Below are 23,287 nucleotides of genomic sequence, written 5' to 3'. Positions count from 1 at the left end.
AGCGCCATGAAAGATCGTCCAGTGTGAAGGCCACTATATAAATGCAAGTTGTTGTTGCTTCCCAGCATGTTAATATTCACCAATTGTAGTAATCTGGAGGAGGACGGCCAATGCGTGTCAGCCTGGCTCAATTGGTAGCCCTTGTTTCAACAGGTTGTGGGTCTTTGATACAGCGGTTTTCAAAACAGCAGGACATCTGAAGCCCCTCCCCGCGTCTTGGCCGACAATCCCCCAGATAAAAAACGATCATTCACTGTTTGTGTGACGCTGCTGTGAGCAATCGGCTGCTGCATTTTGCCCACAAAATATACAGTCAATTCAATTTACAGTGTATCCTTTGAAGCGCTCTGAGACGTCTTGAAGACGTGATAAGGCACTGTATCAAATGCCAGGATTATTATTATCATTTTTATTATTATTATTATTATTATTAAAGCACAGAAGAAGGCCATTTAGCCCATCGAATGCTAGCTGGCTCTTTAAAAGAGGGATCCTTTCAGTCTCAGGAATGGGCAGCACAACGGGAGGCAGATGAGTTTAAAGCTCTCGCAGTGTATGACTTAGAGACACAAGTCAGACTGTCACAGCATCAACAAATAGCAATGAAAAATAAGGTGTTCCAGGGTGAGTCACAGGGAGCTCAGCAAGTCTTCAGAACGTGCTATGAGTCACAGCACATCATGCTGACAATTTTGCTCCACTTAGTTACGGACTGAGTTTCATAATAATAATGATAACAATCCTTGCATTTGATACAGCGTCTCTTCAAGACGTCTCAAAGCGCTTCACAGGATATACTGTAAAGTGAGGTGACTGTATATTTTGTGGGTGAAACACAGCAGCCAATTGCGCACAGCAGCGTCCCACACACAGTCACGGATTGAGTGACCACATTATTATTAGTTTTTTAAGGCATTATTACCCTTGAAAAGTGATCCGCCAATCGATTAACAACCGGGTTCCTACTCACTGCTGGTAAACCCGAGGTAAGGAAAGTTGCCTAAAGTTTTGCCCTGCCCGGGAATCGAACCCACGGCCTCTGGCATGCGAGGCGAGCGCTCTAACAACTAAGCTATGCGATGGAGAGCCAGCGTATGTGCGGGTGGGTGGGTGGGGCGGGGGGTGTTGGAGATGGGTGAAAGGCCAACGGTATCTGTTGCGGGAGAGGACACTGCCTGCAGCTTGGGTAGGAGGAACTGTGAGAGTCTGACTGGAATCAGAGGAGCACATTCGTAGCTCAAATATGTAGTAGGAGCTCAGCATGTTTGAACATGTTGGGTTGTTGGGTCAAATTATTTGTGTGAAGTCTAAATATAGAGAGGGCTGTGGTTTTCTATCAGAGTAAAGTGAAACCTGCAGTCACGTATCACTTACACTTCTAGCTGTTCAAGAACTTGTTTCAAGAAACAAACCCAACCGCACGATGAGAGGACAGTAGGCTGGGTGTGTGTTCTGGAAAGATTAATAAATACCTTAAATAATTAATCCTTGCATTTGATATCATAATAATAAGGCGCTGTATCAAATTCAAGGGTTATTATTATTAGTTCTCGTGCTCTCCCTCACCCCATTCAAGTTCTGTCTCAACTGTGCCAGCCTGGCTCAGTGGCAGCGCTCTCACCTTTGAGTCAGAAGGTTGTGGGTTCAAACCCCCACGTCAGGACTTGGGGTCCTGGCCAACAATCCCCCAAATAAAATTGGTTCCTCACGTCGTGGCTGTTTGTGGGACGCTGCTGTGCACCACTTGCTGCCCCGTTTCACCCGCAAATTATTCACTTTACAGCATATCCTGCGAAGCTCTGTGAGTCGTCTCGTCGACGTGATAAGGCACTGTGTCAAACGCAAGCGTTATTGGAATTATCGATTTTACTGTAGAGTGTAGTGACTGTGCATTGCAAAGGCGAACACAGCAGCCAATGTGCGCACAGCGACGTTCCCAAAACAGCCGTGAAGTGAACCACGGAAGGTGGGGTTGGGAGAGTGGCTGAAGGCACAGTGTAAGTGGAGGTCCTGAGATGGGCCTTGAACAACACTCCGGAGGGAGTGAGGTAAAGGGAATGTGGGATGGAATTCCATAGGGTGGGGGCAGAGAGGCAGAAGGCCTGACCGCTGATGGTGAGGCGGGGGACATGGCGCAGGGCGGAGGCTGCTGAGCGGAGGGAGGGAGCGGACAGGTTGACATGGGGTTATAGGTCACAGAGGTAGGAAGGGGGAAAGCCGTGGAGGGCCTTGAAGGTGAGGAGGAGGATTTTGAACAGAAAATCCTGGAGATTTGTCTCGACCCGGGGCTGTATCGAAACCTGATTTGCTGGTTCAGTGCTGTGTTGTTGTCTCTGGAGCAGGATCGCAGCTCCCTGATCCCACCGTCCAATTCTTTATTTAGCTATTGCCACAGCAACGTATTGTATTTACATAGCAGGTGACATCCTGTATCGCACGGCAACCTGAGACCTTTTGATACCCCCACCCTCCACACCACCCCCCGCAGAGCACACACACATCTCAGACAAACACACCACAGCTCAGTGGCGGTGCGACGGCCCGGATTAATCAATGCATTCTCACCTACTGAATCCGAGCACAGGAACTCGCTCGGCAGAAGGCGTTCATTCAGTTCACCTTCCACCATCCTGGCAGTCTCTGACATGTCGTGTCCCCAAACTATACCCTGTTTTCCCCAGATATTATTTTCTAGCAGAAATCTAACTGATTTGTTCTTGAAACAAACAACATTTTCTGCTTCTGCTGTCTGTCTGTCTGTCTGTCTGTCTGGGGAACCTGTTCTATAATTTTATGACCCTCAGAAGTAGTGTTTCCACAGGTTTGTTCTGAATTTGCCCTCCATTCAATCGCAGGCCGTGACCTCTGGTTCTACTGTTCAGTTCAATACACAACAGCGTATCATGATCTACATTATCTAATCCCTTTAGAGTCCTAATGACCGCAATCATATCACCCATCAACCTTCTCTTTACCAGTGTGAACCTGCCCAGTTGGTTTATTTGTTTATTTATTGATTTATTAATATGTTGATTTATTGATTGATTTATCCTTTCAGACCCACGTTGGGACTTTGAACTCACAGTCAAGGATGACACTCTAGTGTAGTGCCGGGGTGACAATTTATTGTAAAGTGTAGTGATTGTTTATTTTGTGGGCAAAAAGCAGCAGCCACACAGTAGTGTCCTATACACAGTCGTGGATAGAATGACCAAATTATTATTATTTTTACAAATTATTCTGAAGGAATTATTACTACGGAAAAGCAATCCGCCAATCAACTAACAACCAGGTTCCTACTCACTGCTGGTAAACAGAAACATGTGGAGTAAGGAAACTTGTCTAAGGTTTCTCTCTGCCCGGGAATCGAATCCGGGTCCTCGCGCTTGTGAGGTGAGTGCTCTAACCACTGAGCTACAGGACTCTCAAATTAAAAGGCCCAATCCACAGCTCTCCCATCGTTTGACTATTCTGTTGGCCGTGCGGTTTCCTGAAAGCATTCCTTAAGTTTACGTGCGGAATGCCCTGCGTCCTGGCCAACTATTAAGTCATAAATTGGATTGCGAGTTGCTTTGGGTTGTATTTTTTGTGAATCAACTATTTTTGGAGCTTTGAAATGAAAACTCAGCCTCTAAGGATGAATACACAGCAAAGAAGGAGGCCATTAGCTAAAATTAGAAGCAGGCTGGTGATTTCGAGGTCAGTTATGGGCCCAGGGAATGAATTAATTCCTTTGTTTATGTCTTCTTTCTCTTTTCTTCCTCCCGCTCAGACAATATCAAGAAATAGTTTTTCTAGTTAGCAACTCATTTTCTGCTCAGTTACACATGCGAGCATGGGAACAGGAGGAGGCCATTCAGCCCCTTGAGCCTGTTCCCCCATTCTATAAGATCACGGCTGATCTGTACCTCCACCCCAATTACCCGCCTTTGCCCCATATCCCCTGATCCCCTGACCTGACAAACATCTCTCCCCCTCAGTCTGGACAATGTGAATGGATCCACACAGAATCCACAGCCTTTTGGGGGAGAGAGTTCCAGATCCCCACCGGCCTTTGGGTGAAAACCTGCCCCTGATTTCACTCCTAAATGGCGCGGCTCTAATTTTAAGATGATCCCCGTGTTCTGGATTCCCCACCAGAGGAAACAGTTTCTCTGTAGCTGCTCTATCCAATCCCTTTATTATGTTAAACACCTCAATCAGATCACCGTCAACCTTCTCAACTCGAGGGAAGACAGACCAAGTTGATGCAAGTTGTCCTCGTAATTTAACCTTTGAAGCCCTGGTATCATTCTGGTCAATCTGAGCTGCATCCCCTCCTGGGTCAATATATCCTTCCTGAGGTGCGGAGCCCAAAACTGAACGCAGTCTCCAGATGGGATCTGACCACGGTCCTATATAGTTGAAACATCATTTCCTCTCCTTGAAATTCTAGCCCCTTGAGATAAAGACCAACATCTCATTAGCTGTTTGATAGCTTTACGTACCTGTGAACTAGGTTTGAGTGGTTTATGTATGTGGACACCTAAATTATCTACTATGGGCTAACAGCCCAGCTCACTGCCGGGGGGGGGGGGGGGGGGGGGGGGGTTAGGGTCCTGTAGTCCAGTGGTTACAAGCCTCGCAAGCGAGAGGACCTCGGTCTGATTTCTGATTCCCGGGTGGAACCTGTTTGTTAGTCGATTGGCGGATCGCTTTTCCGGGAGTAATAAACCCTCCAAAAAAATAATAATAATTTGGTCACTCAATCAATGACTGTTTGTGGGACACTGCTGTGTGCAATTGGCTGCTGAGTTTCATGTACAAAATACACAATCAATCCAATTTACAAAGGGTCTTGATCTGAACCGATCTTGTGATTTTTTTGGGCAGTATCTTTGTACTCAGTGGAATTCCAGCTGCAGTACTCTTCCTGGTTACCAGGAAGTAAAATAGTCAAATATTTGTGGTTGCCAGGATTTGTGGGAAGAGTCTGCAACACTGGATTTATTTAATAATAATCCTTGAATTTGATACAACACCTCAGTACGGCGTTGACCACTTAATAGGCTTAACAACAACAACAACAACAAAATTATATTTGTACAGTGCCTTTCACGTTGGTGGCACGTCCCAAGGTGCTGGATAGACAGAGTTTCGGACCTGAGCTCCGGATTGTGAGGGTGGAGAGCAGGTGGGGAAGCAGGATGACTGAAGGCACAGTCCAAGAGGGAGGTCTTGAGATGGGTCTTGAAGGAGGGGGTGAGGCAGAGGGACTGTGGGATGGAGTTCCAGAGGGTGGGGGAAGAGTGGCTGAAGGCCCACCCGCCAATGGTGGGGCGAGCGAGGCGGGGGACGTGAAGGAGGCCAGCCCACTAAGCGACGGGAGTGGGGAAGTTCGTAGGGGTTAGAAGGTCACAGAGGTAGTGGGAAGCAAGGCCATGGAGAGCTTTGAAAGCGAGGACTAGGATATTGAATCTTGATAATAAAAATATTGAACTGTATCCTGTGGGATGGGAAGCCAGTGGAGCTGGGCGAGGATAGGGGTGATAGGGTTACGGTGCCTGGTACGGGAGAAGACATGGGTTGCAGAGTTCTGGATGATCTGCAGCCTATGGAGGGTGGAGTTGGGAGGCTGACAGGCAGGGAGTTTGCATAGTCGAGCCTGGATGTTATGTTATGAATGTATAAGGGTATTGGCGGAGCTGAGCAATGTTGCGGAGGTGGGGAAAGGCAGAGCAGGATATGGTGCAGATGTGGGGTATGAAGGGTAATTGAGAATCGAACAGGACGTCGAAGTTCCATACTGGCTCCATGAGATATAGAGTGCATCCATGGAGGGTGGTACTGTCAGTGTCTCAGTGAATTGACTGTATATTTTGTGCGCAAAACACTACAGCCAATTGCGCACAGCAGTGCCCCCTCCCAAAAAAAGTGGATTGAGTGACCAAATTATTATTTTTTTGAGGGATTTATATCCCCGGAAAAGCGATCCGCCAATTAACTAACAACTAGGTTCCTATAACAACAACAAGATTTCATTTATAGAGCGCCTTTCACGTCGGGAGGACGTCCCAAGGCGCTGGACAGTTGCGTCAGGACCCGAGCAGATGGGAAATGGTCAGGGTGAGGGGAGGGAAGGGAGGGAGCGAGGAGGGGGGAAATGGTCAGGGTGAGGGAAGGGAGGGAGCGAGGAAGGGGGAAATGGTCAGGGTGAGTGGAGGGAAGGGAGGGAGCGAGGAGGGGGGAAATGGTCAGGGTGAGGCGAGGGAAGGAGCGAGGAGGGGGTAAAGAGTCGAGAGGGGAGCTGAAGGCACGGTCAAAGAGAAAGGTCTTGAGACCGGCCCTGAAGGAGGAAAGGGAGGAAGCGGTGAAGGCACTGGGGATGGAGTTCCAGAGCCTCGGGGCTGAGAGGCTGAAGGCCACCGATGGTAGGGCGGTTGGGGTGGGGGATGTGGAGCAGACCGGAGCCAGAGGAATGGAGGGTACGGGCGGGTAGGTAGGGGGATAGTAGGTTGGAGAGGTAGGAAGGAGCGAGGCCGGGAATGGCCTTGTAGGTGAGGATGAGGATCTTGAATTCGATCCTCTGGGGGATGGGGAGCCAGTGGAGGCGAGCGAGGGTGGGAGTGATGTGGTCGCGATGTGGTCTACTTATTGCTAGGTAAACAGAGGTGTGTGGAGTAAGGAAACTTGTCCAACATTTCGCTCTGTCTGGGAATTGAACCCAGGTCCTCTTGCTCGCGAGGCGAGTGCTCTAACGCTGAGCTACAGGACTGCACAATTATTATTTGTTGGGAACGAGTGACACATGGACCCTGTGTTCCGTCATAAGCAAATGACAGATCCCTGTTTTTATTTTAATTTTTGTGATAAAATCCAAATGTTTAAGCAAAGTGTTACGTAAAATATGAGTCCAACTGTTTACCATTCATGCCCAGACTCCACTTGTTGGTTCCTCATATGACTCATGTTGAGGTTGTTTTTCCGATGCAAATAAATTGCTCCAATAACAGAAACCCTCTAATGAGGGCTGAAAAGCAATAGACAGTCATAAGAAGTTGTTGAAAACGATCATTGTGTAAAGAGCAGCTGACCGGAGAAGATGGTTCTAAAATTACACTTCCAACTTCTTGTGAAATTCCCTGGCATCACGCTACGCTTTCCGAGTTTGTTTTTCCCTGAAATTGGATTGGAATAACCCTCAGTATTAATCCCTGCCCTTTGAACACAGCGCCTTTCACATCAGGAGGACGTCTCAAAGCGCTTCACAGGATGTGCTATAAACGGTGCTGAGTGTATGTATTTTGTGGGCAAATGAGGAACAACAACAACAACAAAGAAGCCAATTCGCTTCATTCCTGTTTGTGGGACAATTTGTTCACAATAACATCCATGACTGATTTTTTTTTTATCTGGATAAGGATTGTTGAGCAGGGCACTGGGAGAGAAACTCCCTGCTCTAATATTTGTTGTGACTGAGATTCCAAGAACCTCACACTCACACACGAATCACTTCATTCCATGACAGCTCCCGACTCACCAACCTGCTCACACCCCATTCCTCTCCCCGCCCCCCCTTTGCTCAGCTGGCTCCAGCCTTCTGCACGTCCCATTGTCGACCAGTCATTCACTTTGTGATGCAATTTGAGACATCCTTGACATCAAAGGTTCTGCATCGCACCCAAGGATTATTATTATTCGTTATTTTTTCCATTTGAAATATATCCATGTAGGGAAGCAGTTCACACGACTGGCTATTTCCTCCGCGATCCAATGCACACGGTGCAAGTCAAATCTTTGGGTCGTGAGGAATTGTCGGGAAGACAGACGCCAGACGTCAGAGGAGATTTAACTCAAGGATCATGTTTTACTGAATTGACACCAGTTGGGTAAATCCCCTGTGAGCTGCCTCTTTGGCCCAATAAAGCTTTAATTGAACTTGAAATGGCTCCTGCTGCCCTCATTTGTAAGGGTGGAGATAAATGGACAGGAGAGATTTATTCCCCAAAGTAACCCAATCTCATCTGATTTACAGCATGGGAATTAAAGGGGACACTTCACTTGCGGAGGCTTGTAAGTCAATATCACTACACATATCGGATATGTGATTCTTGGTAAACTGTAACGTTCAACTTTAAACTTCAGTTTAATGTTTCACCCAAAGGACAGCAATGTAACAGCAACAATGCAAAATGCCTGAAAGGGGGTGGAAGCCGATTCAATAACAACTTTCAAGAGAGAAGTCGGTAATTATTTGGGGAGGACAAGTTTGAAGGGCTATGGGGAGAGAGGGGGGGAGTGGGGTTGATTTGGAAGCTCTTTTCAAAGAGGTGGCACAGACACGATGGGCCGAATGGCCTCCTTCTGTGCTGTATAATTCTACGATTCTATAAAAATTCCACTTGCATAGCGCCTTTCACATCGGGTGGACATCTCAAGGTGCTGGACAGTTAGGGATTTGGACCCGAGAGCGGGGGGAGGGGGGATTGGGATAGGGAGGATCGAGGGCAGGGAGGATACGGGTAGGAGGATGGCCAAAGGCACACTTGAAGAGGAGGCAAGGGAGTGAGGCGAAGGGAACGTGGGATGGAGTTCTAAAGAGTGGAGACGGAGAGCAACAAAAACAACGTGATATATAGCACCCCTCATGCAGGGTAGTGTCCCAGAGCGCTTTATGTTGTGCTCCCCAGCACTGCACTGGACCTCAAAGTCCTTGACAGTGGGACTTGAGCCCACAACCACAATAACTATAATAATCCTTTCCACTTGACATACAGCACCTTCCATGTCATCATGTTCTGACTGGAAGGTGAGAGTGCAACCAACTGAGCCAGGCTGACACAAACGATCGTCACCCCCCCCCACCCCGCCTGATAAAATCGGTCATTCACTTTCAGGGCCAATTTGGGACTTGCTGTTCGTAAATTGGCTGCCCTGTCCTGTGAGAAAGAGGAAACAGTCACTACATTTGACACTTACAGCAAATACCTGTGGTGAGTACTAGAACTGTTGCATTAATAGGCGGTGCATTAAATGTGAGATTATTATTATGACTGTGCCAGTGTGAATCTCCCGCTCCACTTAGGCAAGTTTCCTTACTCCACACGCCTCTGTTTATCAGCAGGAAGTAGGAACCCGGTTGTTAGTCGATTGGCGGACCACGTTTTCGGGGATAATAATCATAAGAATATAAGAATTTGCTGGCGAAAGAAGACTTAGATCCATCCAGTTCACTTTTCACCATCCAGGCAGTCGTTTGACCTGTCGTGTTCCAAACTATACACTGTCTCCCTCAGATATTATTTTCCATCAGAAATCTATCTCATTTGCTCTTGAAAGAATCCACACTTTCTGCTTCCACTGTCTGCCCGTCTCCCCGGGAATCGTATTCCACACGTTTACGACTCGCTCACTGAAGTAGTGTTCCCGCAGTTTTATTCTGTATTTTTTCCCTTCGGTCGCAGGCCGTGCGCTCTGGTTCTGTTTGGCACAATTCCTTCAAAAAAAAAAATGCGGCGCTCAATCCCCGACTGTTTGTGGGGACACCGTTGTGTGCAATCGGCTGCCGCGTTTCGCCCACAAAACGTACAGTCACTGCACTTTCCAGTATATTCTGTGAAGCGCTTTGAGCCGTCTCAATGTGATAAGGTGCTATATCAAATGCCAGGATTATTATTGTTAATTATTATTATTAATGCAACACTGGAATGTTACTCTAGACTATGTGATGCCAAGTCCCTGCGTGGGGGGTTGGGGGTTGAACCCACAACCTTCTGACCCAGAGGCGAGCGCGCTACCCCTGAGCCAAGCAGGAATGCCTCCACGTGACCTCAAAGCGGAGGGAGGGCGGGGCGGTGGGGGGGGGCGGGGCGGTGGGGGGGCGGGGCGTCGAAGGGTCACGTGGGGGAGTCCTCATTTGAATAACGGTCATAACCGCCGCCCTCAATTCGTGCCGCCCCCGCGTCCCCGCCCGCCCGCCCCCGCCCGCCCGATTGGGCGGCTTTCACGCCCAAGTGGGGCTGGTTTCGTCGTGGATCAGCGCTGGCAGACCACGTGATATTGGGCTACCTGTTGGTGGAGTTTGGGCTACTTTACTGTGCGTGTGCGACAGTGACAGCCATGTGAGAGAGGGAGGGAGGGGGGAGGAGGGAGGACAGAGAGGAGGAGAGAGAGAGAGAGACTGAGGGAGACTGACTGAGGGAGACAGACAGACAGACAGACAGACGGGGGGAGAATGGCGGCCACCGGGGTGAAGGCTGCCGCTGGTCCGGGGGAGAAGGTGTCCGCGGGGCCGGAGGGCGAGGAACAGCCGCGGGAACTGCCCTCAGAGGAGCTGCAGCCGCACAGGCGCCACAGCCTTGAGCACCTCGACACCCTGACCACCGTGGGTATGTGACACAGACACACACACACACACACAGACACCCTGACCACCGTGGGTATGTGACACACACACACACACACACACACCCTGACCACCGTGGGTATGTGACACACACACAGAGAGACACACAGAGAGAGACACAGACACCCTGACCACCGTGGGTATGTGACACAGACACACAGAGACACACACACACAGACACACAGACACACACAGAGACACACACACACACACACACAGAGACACCCTGACCACCGAGGGTATGTACCGTGACACACACACACAGAGACACACACACAGAGACACACACAGAGAGACACACACACACACACACACACACACAGAGACACACACACACACAGAGACACACACACACACAGAGACACACACACACAGAGACACACACACACACACACACACACAGAGACACACACACACAGACACACACACACAGAGACACACACACACACACACACACAGAGACACAGACACCCTGACCACCGTGGGTATGTGACCGTGACACACAGAGAGAGAGAGAGACACACACAGAGACATAGAGACAGAGACACAGAGAGAGAGACACAGAGACACACAGAGAGAGATACAGAGAGACAGACACACACACAGACACACACACAGACACACACACAGACACACAGACCCACAGAGAGAGAGAGACACAGAGAGAGAGAGACACAGAGAGAGAGAGACACAGAGAGAGAGAGACACACACACAGACCCACAGAGAGAGAGACCCACAGAGAGAGAGACCCACAGAGAGAGAGACCCACAGAGAGAGAGACCCAGAGAGAGAAACACAGAGAGAGAAACACAGAGAGAGACACAGAGAGAGAGACACAGAGAGACACACACACAGACCCACAGAGAGAGAGACACACACAGAGAGACACACACAGACCCACAGAGAGACACACACACAGAGAGAGAGACACACACAGAGAGAGAGAGACACAGAGATATAGAGTGAAGACAAGAGAGAGAGACAGAGAGAGAGAGACAGAGAGACACAGAGAGAGAGACACAGAGACACAGATATAGAGTGAAGACAGAGACACAGAGGCAGACAGACAGGGCTGTTAGTGAGAGACACAGAGAGACAGACAGAGCAGTTGTCATTAGGTGACAGTGAAGGGGAGACGAGGAGCCATGGCCGGGGTTTTATCCACAAAGTACACAGTCAGTTCACATGACAGTGTATCCTGTGAAGCGCTTTGAGACGTCTTTGAAGACGTGACGAGGCGCTGTATCAAATGCCGGGATTAGTATTGAAGTGCCACCGAGCCTGGCGAGCAGCTGCTTGCACTCAGGCGGGGTGGGGGGCATACAGGGTGACCAACAATTCGGGAACACTAACAACAGTAACAACTGGCCCCCTTGGTGCGGGGTAATGTCCGAGGGTGCTTCAAGCACTAACCACCCTGTTATCTTAAAAAAAACTTTCTTTAAGACTTATTGGTATCACGGCTTTTTGGTCAAATTGTATATAATTGTATATAACACGTTTAATTATACCTAAAATGCTGTTGGCGAGTATAACATGTTGGGCATTTTACCTCTGCACGAACTCTGTTTACCTGAGTTACAACAATAACTTGCATTTACACAGCGCCCCTCACGTAGGGTAGCGTCCTGGTGTGTAGTGTGTGTCTGCAGACAGCTCAAGTCACTTTGTGGTCTGATTTCTCAGTAACTGGTTCCTGGGCGGGGTGAAACCTGAGGCAAGTTTCCTTACTCCACATGCCTACGTGGGGAGTTACGAAACTGTTCCAGCAGTAAGTAGGAACCGGCTCGTTCGTCGATTGGAGGATCGCTTTCTGAGGGTAATAATCCCTTTAAAAAAATTAAATTCATTTTGTCATTCAATCCATGACTGTTTGTGGGAGGCTTCTGTGCGCAATTGGCTGCCGCGTTTCACCCGCAAAAATATAGTCAATTCACTTTACAGTGTATTGTGAGACGTCTCAACAACGTGGTAATGTGTTGTATAAAATGCAACGATTATTATTACTAAGATTTGTGATCCATGCAGCAAGGCGTGATCTGCCCGGCGTTTGCCTGGAGACAGCTCAGTCACTTTGTGGCCTGATTTACTGACTAAATATTGCTCCATATTGGAATATAGAGTTCTTGTGCGTCGTTTTCAGCCCCTGGGGAACGAGTGAGAGACAGAGATGAGTTTCTTCCATTTAGTGGTTTGCCAGAAATCGAACGGCAGTTTGTAGCCCAAAAGTCACCAAATACTTTGCCCCCCTCCAACAAGAAGTAGTCTTCACCTACTGTGATGCGTAGCAGAATACCCTAATTTAGATGTAGTGCTTTTGAAACTGTCACAAAAGGTATTCGGGGGACGGGGGGAAATAGTTCAAATTTAAATAAAGTGCAGCCAATCTAGCAATGTTGCTCAGGGACAGGAGATGGGTTATTTATAATAAGAATAATCCTTGCATTGGATATAGCGACTTATCATGTCTTCGCGATGTCTCAGCGTTTCAAAGAATATACTGTAAAGTGAATTGACTATTTTGTGGGTGAAATAAATCTCTAAACATTGCACCTAATTCTTGTTTCAAAACGTTTCAGTATTATTCCCACAGCTCTGCTTGTTATAGTTTTAAAGCGTCCCTTCCTCTACCGTCCTTTATTTTGCCTGCATTGATGTCCGGAGCCTCTATCTTCTCTGGGTGTCATGTTCTGGCTCTTCATTTGGGTCATGTGTCAATATAGCTTTTTAGTGGAGTAGTTTCCGGACTTGAGTTGCTCCACAATTCAAATTTGCGATCCAGCACATTACCAAAGCAGCGCTGGACTGTTGCAGACGCTGTCCCGGCCTCCAGTTTGAGTGGATGTTAAAAGATCCCGAGGCACCACTGTGTTTCTGAGAGTAATCGTGTCCTGGTTTCACTTGTGAAAACAAATCTCAAAGTTCCAGACTAATTTCGTCACTGTTGTTTATGAGATAATATTGCCAACAGTTAGCTGCCCTATCTGCTTACTTCTGCTTTTGGATGAAACACGGAGATATTTCAGCATGGTATATGACATTACATCAAATGCAGATAGTCCTATGATTATTAGTGGTAAAGGTGAGCTCTTTTAAGTTTTAATGAGTGCAATTGACTCCAAATTGGTGATACAGTGGTATATTTCATATAAAGAGGAGTATCGTAGCATAGTGGTTATCGCACTCACCTCGCCTGCGAGAGGACCGGGTTCGATTCCCGGGCGGTGCAAAACCTCACTCCACATATCTGTTTATCAAGCAGTGAGTAGGAACCAAGTTAGTGGATTGGTTTCTGCCAATGTGGTAAGCAAGTGGTCTGATCTTCTCAGATATTCCTTGACACCAGGTAACACTGCTCGCTTGTGTGTGTGTTTTCTGTGCAGCTGCTTCTCACTGTAAACAAATCCACGTACCCACGTCTTCACATTTGTGTGAACGTACATTTTTGAATATGAAAGAGAACTATTATTTCATATTAATGATCTTATGCTCTTTTTAACATTTTAGTTTTCACTGATACTTGTCAGGGCCAATGTACTGTTTTGATAGTGGGGGAAGTGATGGGAAAATAGGGTTCACTTGATCCCTTTGGAATTTTCAATATTTTGATCTTCCGTTGCATCCGCACACGTGGTTAGCTTCACTTTTTCCGGGAGAGGTTTTGCAAATTGCAGCTGCTTGTGAAAGTGAAGTGCCAGCGAATCCTTTACATGGGAGAGGAGCGTTTCTCCTGGTGTCCTGGCCGACATTCCTACAAATAGAATTGCTCATTCACTTCATGGCTATTTGTGGGGCATTGCAGTGTAAAAATTTGGCTGCCAAGTTCGCTCACGAGTAGTTAGCATTGAAAACCTCTCAGAAAACCAACTCCCTGTCCTACTGTTGTCGAAACTGATATAGTTTTACAGTTGCAAGGTATTTTTCCACATGAAAATTGTTGTTGACTGGTGTCACTGTCATTGGGGATATTCACTGGGGCAGAAAAGATGTTTTATTGTCCTTGTGGAGGTTGTCACTTGTTGACAAAGAATCAAAGTGAGAATCTGCTTCGTCTCCAGGTGCTTTGGGACCACCCAATGGGCAGATATGCAGGTAACCTCATTATAATGCAGTTGTCTGGGTCTAGTGAGGATCCACACAATGCACAATCAATTCATTTTCCAGTATAGTCTGTGAAGCGCTCTGTGACGTCTCCATGACTTGATAAGGTGCTATATTAAGTGCAAGGATTACTATTATTTATTATTAGTGTCTCAGCGGCTAGATTGTCTACTGGGTGTAGGAAGTGCCATTAGTGTCAGAAAGTGTCATCAGCATTGACCCGATGATCAGAAAGACAAAAGTTTGAGGGTTCAAGCCCCACATCAGGATTTGGAACTCGCCTAACCTGACACTCCAAGGCAGTGCTGGGGAGACGCTGTATTGGTTGAAGTGCTGTCCTTCGGATGAGATGTTAAATCTGCAATTCAAAGGGGGTAAATTCAGAACAAATCTACGCCAACACTATTTCATTGAGCGAATGGTGAACCTGTGGACCGGGCTCCCTGGGGAGAGGCTGAAGCAGCAAATGTTGATTCTTTCAAACACAGATTAGATAGTTTTCCTTTAGGAAATAACATGATAGAATACAGTACTTAGGGAGTTTCGGATATATGTGCAGGCGACTGCCAGGAATGTGGAAGGCAAAGTACATGGACCTTGGTCTTCTTTTCATCTAGCATTTCCTATGTTAAACCAAGGCGCTGTCTGTCTGCCTGTTCGTGTGGATGTGAGATTCCATGACACTATTTGAACAGAGGAGAATTTTTCCTGGTGTTCAGGCCAACATTCCAACAAATTGTTCATTCACATCATGGCTGTTTGTGAGGCATTGGAGTGTGTAAAATTGGCTGCCAGGTTAACCTACAAGTTAGTCATTCCACTGTACAGCATAGACAGTGGATTGCGGAACTCACTGCCTGAAGTGGTGGTTGAATTGGATAGTATTGCATTCAAGAGGAAGCTAAAACTACACGAGGGAGAGGGCAATAGAAGGATATAGGAGGGAGTAAGGAATGGGTGGAGATGGTGAGGCGTATAACACAGGCACAGACTAGTTGGATTGAGTGGCCTGTTTTCATGCTGTATATTCTTTTTATATCTTGTAATTCTTTATAAATTTTATGAAGAGCGTTGAGACATTTGCCCAAAGTGAAGTACACTATATCAAATGTAAGAATCATTTATTGTTGCCAATGTCTCAGTCTTTGAGGATGAAGGTGTTTGCCTCGGTACAGTGGAAGGTTGCTACACATTGGTAAAACTTATAATAATATAACGCTGAGGCTGTCAAACTAACTTGTTTTAAACAAATAAGGTATAATTTAAGGAACTTGCAACTTTAAAAGGGGGTGTGAGGAATGGGACTAAGTGGATAACATTCATAGTCAGCACAATCACAATGTATTTGGGGGTACGTAGGTGTTTGATACAGATGGAAATTGTATCCAAGTCAGATAAGAGTTCTACGCATTCATCTATACATGGAAATCCCCTGATATTGGAACAGGATGTACATTCTGTCTCTGGAGGTTTGCATCCTATTTACCTATTAATACTGTGCACAATTAGCTGCCGTGTTTTGCCCCAAAATATAAAGTCCCTAACTACACTTTACAGTATATATCCCATGAGACGCTTTGAGACGTCACAAAGATGTGATAAGGTATTAAATGCAAGGATTATTATTAATGGGGATTTCTGTTTAGGAACATAGATTTGATTAGAAATAGATATTAAATAAAACCGGAGTGGCAGATTCGAAGTTCAGATTCCGGGATTTGAAGGTTGAGAATCAAAGAAACTATAGATTGACAAAATCTCCTCTGTAGCATTCCTGCTAAGAGGAAGAAAGAAATTTTTTGAAGAAGTTTATTAAACAGAATATAGGCTATATACTCTGTTACCAAAAGTCATGTTACCATCAACCCATAAAGAGCAGTGACTGGGCAGGATGACCCAGCCACAACGAGGCACATTTACGGTCAAAGGATGATGCAAGAAATCATGCTGGTGAAGACATAAAGGGAAGTTAACACAAGAATTTGCTGGCGAAAGAAGACCAATGTCCACCCAGTTCTCCTTCCACCATCCTGGCAGTCGCTTGCACATGTCGTGTCCCAGAGTATATCATGTATCCTGAGATAATATTTCCTAACAGAAATTTATCTAATTTTAACAATAACATGTCAGATTGTTCCAAGCTTTCGTTATCCTGATGTAAAGAATTTAACTTTTAACTGAAGTCTTTATTTCTTTGAATTAATTTGAGCTCCGCTATAAGCTGTGTGACCATTTATTTAACACTTCCATAACTTTACATGAATAAAATAACTTAAAAGATACCCGACTTTGTATTGCCAAAGTGCTTGGTTTCATCTTAGTTAAGGGTTAAACCCTGTTAGATCCAGGAACCTGTTCGTCAACTTCCTAAAGACCTGGGTCCTGATGAGAAAGCTGATGTCTCTTTCTCTTCACAGAGGCCATTACTCAGAGGGGTATTTCAAATGTTACAGCACATCGAGTCTATGTTGGTGTTTTGCTCCTGATTTTTTGCATCTGATTTTTGAATATTATTTTTGCATCTAATCTGATTGTCTTGTGCTCCCTGGTTTTCTGACATAATTTTCCACTTAAGAGATGATTGCTATGACTTTGTGCGCTTGGTCAGTGTAATGCCCTCATCATCCAACCTTGTTTTCCTCAATCTGCTCATTCATTTCATTCATTTGGTTCTTGTTCTCATTGTCGGGGTGGGGGGGAGAGGGGAGAAACTGCCAGAGGCAGTTCCGAATTACCAGTAAAATGTGCTGTCTCTGACTTCCTATTCATGTTGTAATGTTGGATGGTGCAGATTTTGCATGCGTTCAAAATGTGCACTGACAAAATGCATCTATCGCTACAAACAATTATCGTATAGGTACTTGGAGTGGAGATCTTTTTAATAAGAAACCATTCTACCTTCTATGCCTTTGTATGATGGATTGTTTTGAGGTTGATTCAACAAAGTGACAAATACGTTAAAAATGAAACACATTTATTTGAGAGCCACAGTATAACTGTGTACAACATAGAAGGATTTGTCAAACGTGAACAGCCAGAAAGATCAAAGCATTTGATCAGTGCCGGTTAGATACTGTTTAATATTATGTGGTTCTTGCTCTTATTTTTCATATCACCCACAAAATACACATCGATCCACTTTACAATATATTCTGTGAAGCGATTTGAGATATCTTAACAATGTGACAATAATAATCCCTCCAAAACAAAACAATAATAAATTGGTCATTTTCAATCAACGACTGTTTGTGGGACATTGCTGTGCGCCATTGGCTGCCACGTTCGCCCACAAATATACAGTCAATTCACGTTACAGTGTGTTCTGTGAAGCGCTTTGGGACGTCCTCCTGACATGAAAAGCGCTATATCAAATCAAGGATTATTATTAATGTAATAAGGCACTATATCAAAGGCAAGGGTTATTATGAATATTTGAACTAAAACTGCCAATTCCATTAATAAAGTGGAATTGACAGGTGTTAAGTATAGTTGGCCACCAATAGTGTAAAACAGTACAAATTTACATTTCTGTAGTGCTTTTCAGGTTGTTCGACACTCCTGGCTCGGGATGGGAGCCTAGGGTGTAGGGAGGAGAAAGATGATGGAAAACACGGTCAAAGAGATAGATCTTGAAAAAAGATCTTGACTGAGGTGATGGAATCAGAGGGATAGAGTTCCAGAGACCAGGAGCAGACTGGCTGACAGCTCGCCCAACAGCAACACATTGCATTTATAAGAATGGCATATATATATATATATATATTATATATCTTCTATAGATATAGAAGTCTGAAGGCACTAGACACGTTGAGGGTTTGCACGTAGCTGGGGGTTGGATTCAAGAGGGGTGAGGGGGGCAAAGAAATTAGGATGGGACGGCTGGAGGGTGAAGGGTGTGGGTGGATAGGGTGAGGGACCAGGAAGCATAGTGGTGCTTGCTGAGCGAAGGGAGTGGCCAAGTTGGAAGGAGATTACAGGCGTAGTAGGTTGAATCAACTTGAAATTGATGTATTGTTAACTTGTCAGTGCCATACAGAAAACAAACGCAAAGCACTGCAGATGCTGGAAATCTGAAAACAAAAACAGAAGTGGCCGGGAATACTCAGCAGGTCAGGCAGCGTCTAAGGAGAAAGAAAAGTGAGTCAACGTTCGGGTCCACGACTCTTCGTCAGAATTTCATCCAAAATTTGATAGCCCACGTCATAGAGAAATGAGTAGCTCTGCAACATTTTACAGTCGATTCGTGAAGCACTTTGATGTTTTGACAATGGTGTATACATATAATATGTATATAACTAGCATTTGCAAGGATCATTATATTTACCACTTCCTTAAACCCACCATAATACAATTACTACACTTCACAGTAAATCCTGTGAAGCCTTTCAGTATAATAATAATAATCCTTGCTTTTGATATAGCGCTTTTCACGTCTTCCAGACGTCTCAAAGCACTTTACAGAATATACTGGAAAGTGCATTGACTATATTTGTGGGCGAACGCAGCAGCCAAATTGCGCACAGCAGCGTCCCACAAACAATCGTGGATTGAAGTGACCAATTTATTATTTTTTTTCTTGAGGGATTATTAATAGATGTGGAGTAAGGAAACTTGCCCAAAGTTTCACCTTTAAGATGTTCAACAAAGTGCTAACACCTTATGTCGAATCAACGATTATCATGATTAAAACATGGAGCAATTTGACAGATGATGTACATTATTAAATTAGTAACCATCCTATTATTCAACTGGGTTAAGAGTCGCAGAAAGCCCATATAAAACAGATCGTGGCAGCATGAGTTTCCTGTGTAATATTATAACAAAGCAAAGAAAACGTGTTAGAGACAGAGCTATCTAAGCTTTCATAGAACAGACCAGGCCCTATTAAAATAATACTTTAATCTGTATCTGAATAGAATGGTTGTTCAGTGATTTGGAGTTCAATCCTTCATTGAACTGAGAAAGTTCCTACACAGGATATAATTGGACAAAGTTGTAATTTGCTGAGGAAAAAAAACATTGGGCATGGGTTCAGAACATCACACGCATGGGTGACAGCAGATGATGCAGTCACCTGCGTGCTTTTTTTCTCTATATATACTGCACTGAGCTGTACTGGAATTTCATACATTCTTACTGGTGACTTGCCTACTTTTGTTTTGTACTTCCTCAGCATTTAATGATCTGTTACAATGGGGGCAGGGAATCATCCCACTCAGCTCCCGTTAACCCTGCAAACCAAAGCCCTAATGGGAAGGTTGGTCCTAGCTGGACAAGCATTATTTCTGTCTTTTAGCTTGTTTCTTGGAACCATTCTTTTCCTGGGGTAATAATCCCTTCCTATAATAATTTGGTCACTCAAAGCCCGATTATTTGTGGGACGCTGCTGTGCGCAATTGGCTGCCGAGTTTCACCCACAAAATATAGTCAATTCACTTTACAGTATATTCTGTGGAGCGCTTTGAGACGTCTTAAAGACGTCATAAGGTGCTATATCAAATGCAAGGATTATTATTATTATATTCAGATTTTCTGTCTAATCTCAATCTAATGTGACTGTTTAGTCCCACAGTAGTTTTCCCTTCATGTAAACCTCACCTTCATCCAGTCATTATCCACAAGCAAGGTACCAGAGTTTTGAAACTGTAGATCAATGTAAGGAAAATCACAGATACTCACAAAACTGTACCCTATTGTAGCATTATAATAAATTTGAGTTTGAGCAGGACATTAGGCTGTGGACTCCTCGACAGGAAGTGAGTAACACTGACTGAATGTGTTGTCTTTGTGCATTTTAATTATTGATAATCTGTGCTGCTTTACACTATTAGTACAGTTTCCTTTATATTTCTGTGAGTTAAAGATAAAGAGTGGGGAGAGATGGCCAGATTGAGGCAGGGAGTTCCAGAGCTTAGGGAGGTACTTTTGCTGCAGTAACAATATCTTCTGATGTATACATGAACGTTCCAGAAATAAAGGTTGGTAATTAGACCCTTGCATCCCTTTTTGTCATGTATAATTGATTGTGCCGTATGATTACTTAGTGGGATTTAAACTAATTGCTGAGCTCTAGAAATCATATCCAGAATTGCAGTGGGATAGGTTGGGTATAGGGATAATAACAGCTTGCATTTATGTAGTGCCCTTCAAAGCACTTAGCAGCGGTGCGGTTTGACACAGAGCTGGGAAGAGATGGGAGGCGACTGAAGGCATGGTCGAAGAGCAAAGTCTTCAGGTGTGATTGGAAGATGGACAGATTGAGGCAGGGAGTTTCGGAGATTTGAGAGTGAGGATTTTGAGATTGATCCATTCTGCAACTGGGAGCCAGTGGGGCGCCAGGAATTGGGGTGATGGGGCGAAGCCTCGTGCGGATGAGGACACAACCTGCAGTTTTGTATCATTCAGAGGAATGGGGAGGAGTTCCATCATATATTGTTATTTATACAATTTATGAATAGATTATTTTAAAATGAAACTGAATGCGTTTCTGTACAATGTCATCTCTGTAATCTTGAAAATTTATGACCTCCATTTCAGCAAAGATTTTATTATAGATTAACAGGATTATGCGCAACTCTGTCTTATTGGGATACTTTAAAACATCGCAATAGGTTCCACATGTGCCACACATTCCCTGACCAATTAATTATGAGTAATAGTCAACTAGCCAAGCAGACTTTTTGTGATGTCATTTTTTTGGTCAGCTGGGGGGACACGTGGAAACCCATCACTGTTGCTTAAGAGTCTCGAAACCAAACTGAGAATTCCATGCATCCCATCTACACACGGGAATTTCAGAGATAGATTGTTGGAATCGAATGCGCTCTCTCTCGGTCTCTCTGGAGGGACATCTCCTGCTTACCTAATTCTGGAAAGTATTAGGCGCAGGTTTTCAAGGCTTGGGGACCCCAGTGTGTGCATTGGGGTAACTGCTGGAGTCTACCCAGCTAAAACCGCATAGTTAGTAATAATATAATAATCCTTACATTTGATATAGCGCTTTTCACGTCTTCTAAACATCTCAAAGCACTTCACAGGATACACTGTAAAGTGAATTGACTGCGTATTTTGTGGGTGAAACGCGGCAGCCAATTGCGCACAGCAGCGTCCCCCACAAACAATCATGGATTGTAGTTTTCCATTGATATCACATGGGCATTGGTTAATGAGGCTTCAAGATCCGAGTCAAAGATGAGAAACTGCTGACTTGGAGTTTAGTAATCTATCTGAGAGACTGGCTCAAAGCGACCATTTAAATATACACCATGGTATTTGAATAAGTATACTGTAATGAATGGCTTATGTACAGTAAAACTTATATAAGTCTGATCTGTGGCTTTAAACTATTACTGAAGCTGCTGCTAGCAGTGAGCATTGAGGGAATATTTGCACAAACCCCCTAAGCTCAGTATATATGACCGAGCTTGTTTTTTTAAAAGAGCAATTTGTCTGTTTATATTTAGGTAAAAACAGCGCTCCAGGACGCTCCGCAGCGTGAAAGGCACTATATGAATGAATGCATTCTATCCTGTCATGCGCGGTGCTCCATGTGAAACATTTGTGGGGACCCAAGCCCTTACTGGCTGTAATGCTGAAGGACCCCATGCGCAACTGGTGAGGACTGTGGAGCAAATAGAGCCGAGCGAGGATAGTGGTGATGGGCTCACAGAGTATGGTGTGGAAGAAGACACGGCTGTAGAGTTCTGGATAGTCTGTAGCTGTCATAGGAAACAGCTGAGGAGACTGGCGAGCAGAGTGTTGACATAGTCAAACCTGGATGTCAAAAAGGAGCAAAGAAACATGCCCAACATTTCACCCTACCCGGGAATCGAACCCAGGTCCTCTTGCTTGCGAGGCGAGGGCTCTAACCCTGAAAAACAAGTTAAGTAGCAATCATTGGAGCTACAGGACTCTACAATTTCCCTTAAGTTGAAGATTTTGTCTTCAGACGGGTAATAATTTTAACGCTGGGCTCCATTGCCAAATCAGTTAAGTTCAGATCCTTCAGAGGTCATGGTTGAGTAGTACAGTACTGTGATCAGGCCACACCTGCATTCAATCCTGGTCATCATGACCTAAAGATATTGTCCAGGCCTTGGAGACCGGCAGCGAAAGCAAAGAGTATGACCTTCAGTGTTGGATGAATGAGCTCTGCAGATAAATCAGGGCTCTTCAACTCTGAAAAGAGATACCCTCTGTATCACCTATATAATGGGATTGCGCACAAGGAAGTACAGTAAAACTTGTATAATTCTTATCTTTATAAATCGTATAAATACCTCATTCGTCATTCATCCGAGTCCCATTCAGTTTCCAATCAAAACCATTTAGATTTCTTTGCACAATTCGTATTAATTCCCCACCTAACTCGTAACGCCGCTCTCCTGGCCTCCATTACGCCTGCACTTAGCGAATGCATTGAATCGTGGGAAATGATGCCCTGACCCGTCGACGCAAGCGCATTGACCGGCTGCTGCTTCCAAACACAGGAAACGCCGTCTTGATCTGCAGGTGGAGGTGCAGAGGAACAATCCATTGCAATCCCAACGCTTGCCAGTGAGTGCACATGTGGGGGGGGGTCAGGACCCATTGAACTGTGGGAAATGTAGTCTTAACCCATCAACCTCATGTACACTCACTGGCTGCACTGATTACGCACGTGCAGTGTAGATTATTGATTAAATCAGATTTTATATCTTTTATACAGTGTGCGTGCAACTCAGATTTCACGAAAACCATATTAAATATTATGGTTCCAACTGATATGACTTATATTTTACTGTATTTTACCAATTTCCTTT

General features: G+C 45.1%; 1 protein-coding gene across 1 annotated transcript in view; it reads left to right on the top strand.

Annotated features, from left to right (window-relative positions):
- The first annotated feature begins 10,210 nt into the window (after positions 1-10,210).
- prkx (protein kinase X-linked) overlaps positions 10,211-23,287 on the top strand; it is a 66,938-nt gene continuing 53,861 nt past the window's right edge. Inside the window, exon 1 of the mRNA XM_042334289.1 lies at positions 10,211-10,367. Within this exon, the coding sequence (XP_042190223.1) occupies positions 10,214-10,367 (154 nt within the window). The 5' untranslated portion in view covers positions 10,211-10,213. The remainder of the gene's footprint in view (positions 10,368-23,287) is intronic.

Source organism: Callorhinchus milii, unplaced genomic scaffold, assembly GCF_018977255.1.
Source record: "Callorhinchus milii isolate IMCB2004 unplaced genomic scaffold, IMCB_Cmil_1.0 Scaffold4, whole genome shotgun sequence".
Lineage (NCBI taxonomy): Eukaryota > Metazoa > Chordata > Chondrichthyes > Chimaeriformes > Callorhinchidae > Callorhinchus > Callorhinchus milii.
Note: the sequence above shows the minus strand (reverse complement) of the source record. Positions and strands in the feature narration are given on the sequence as shown.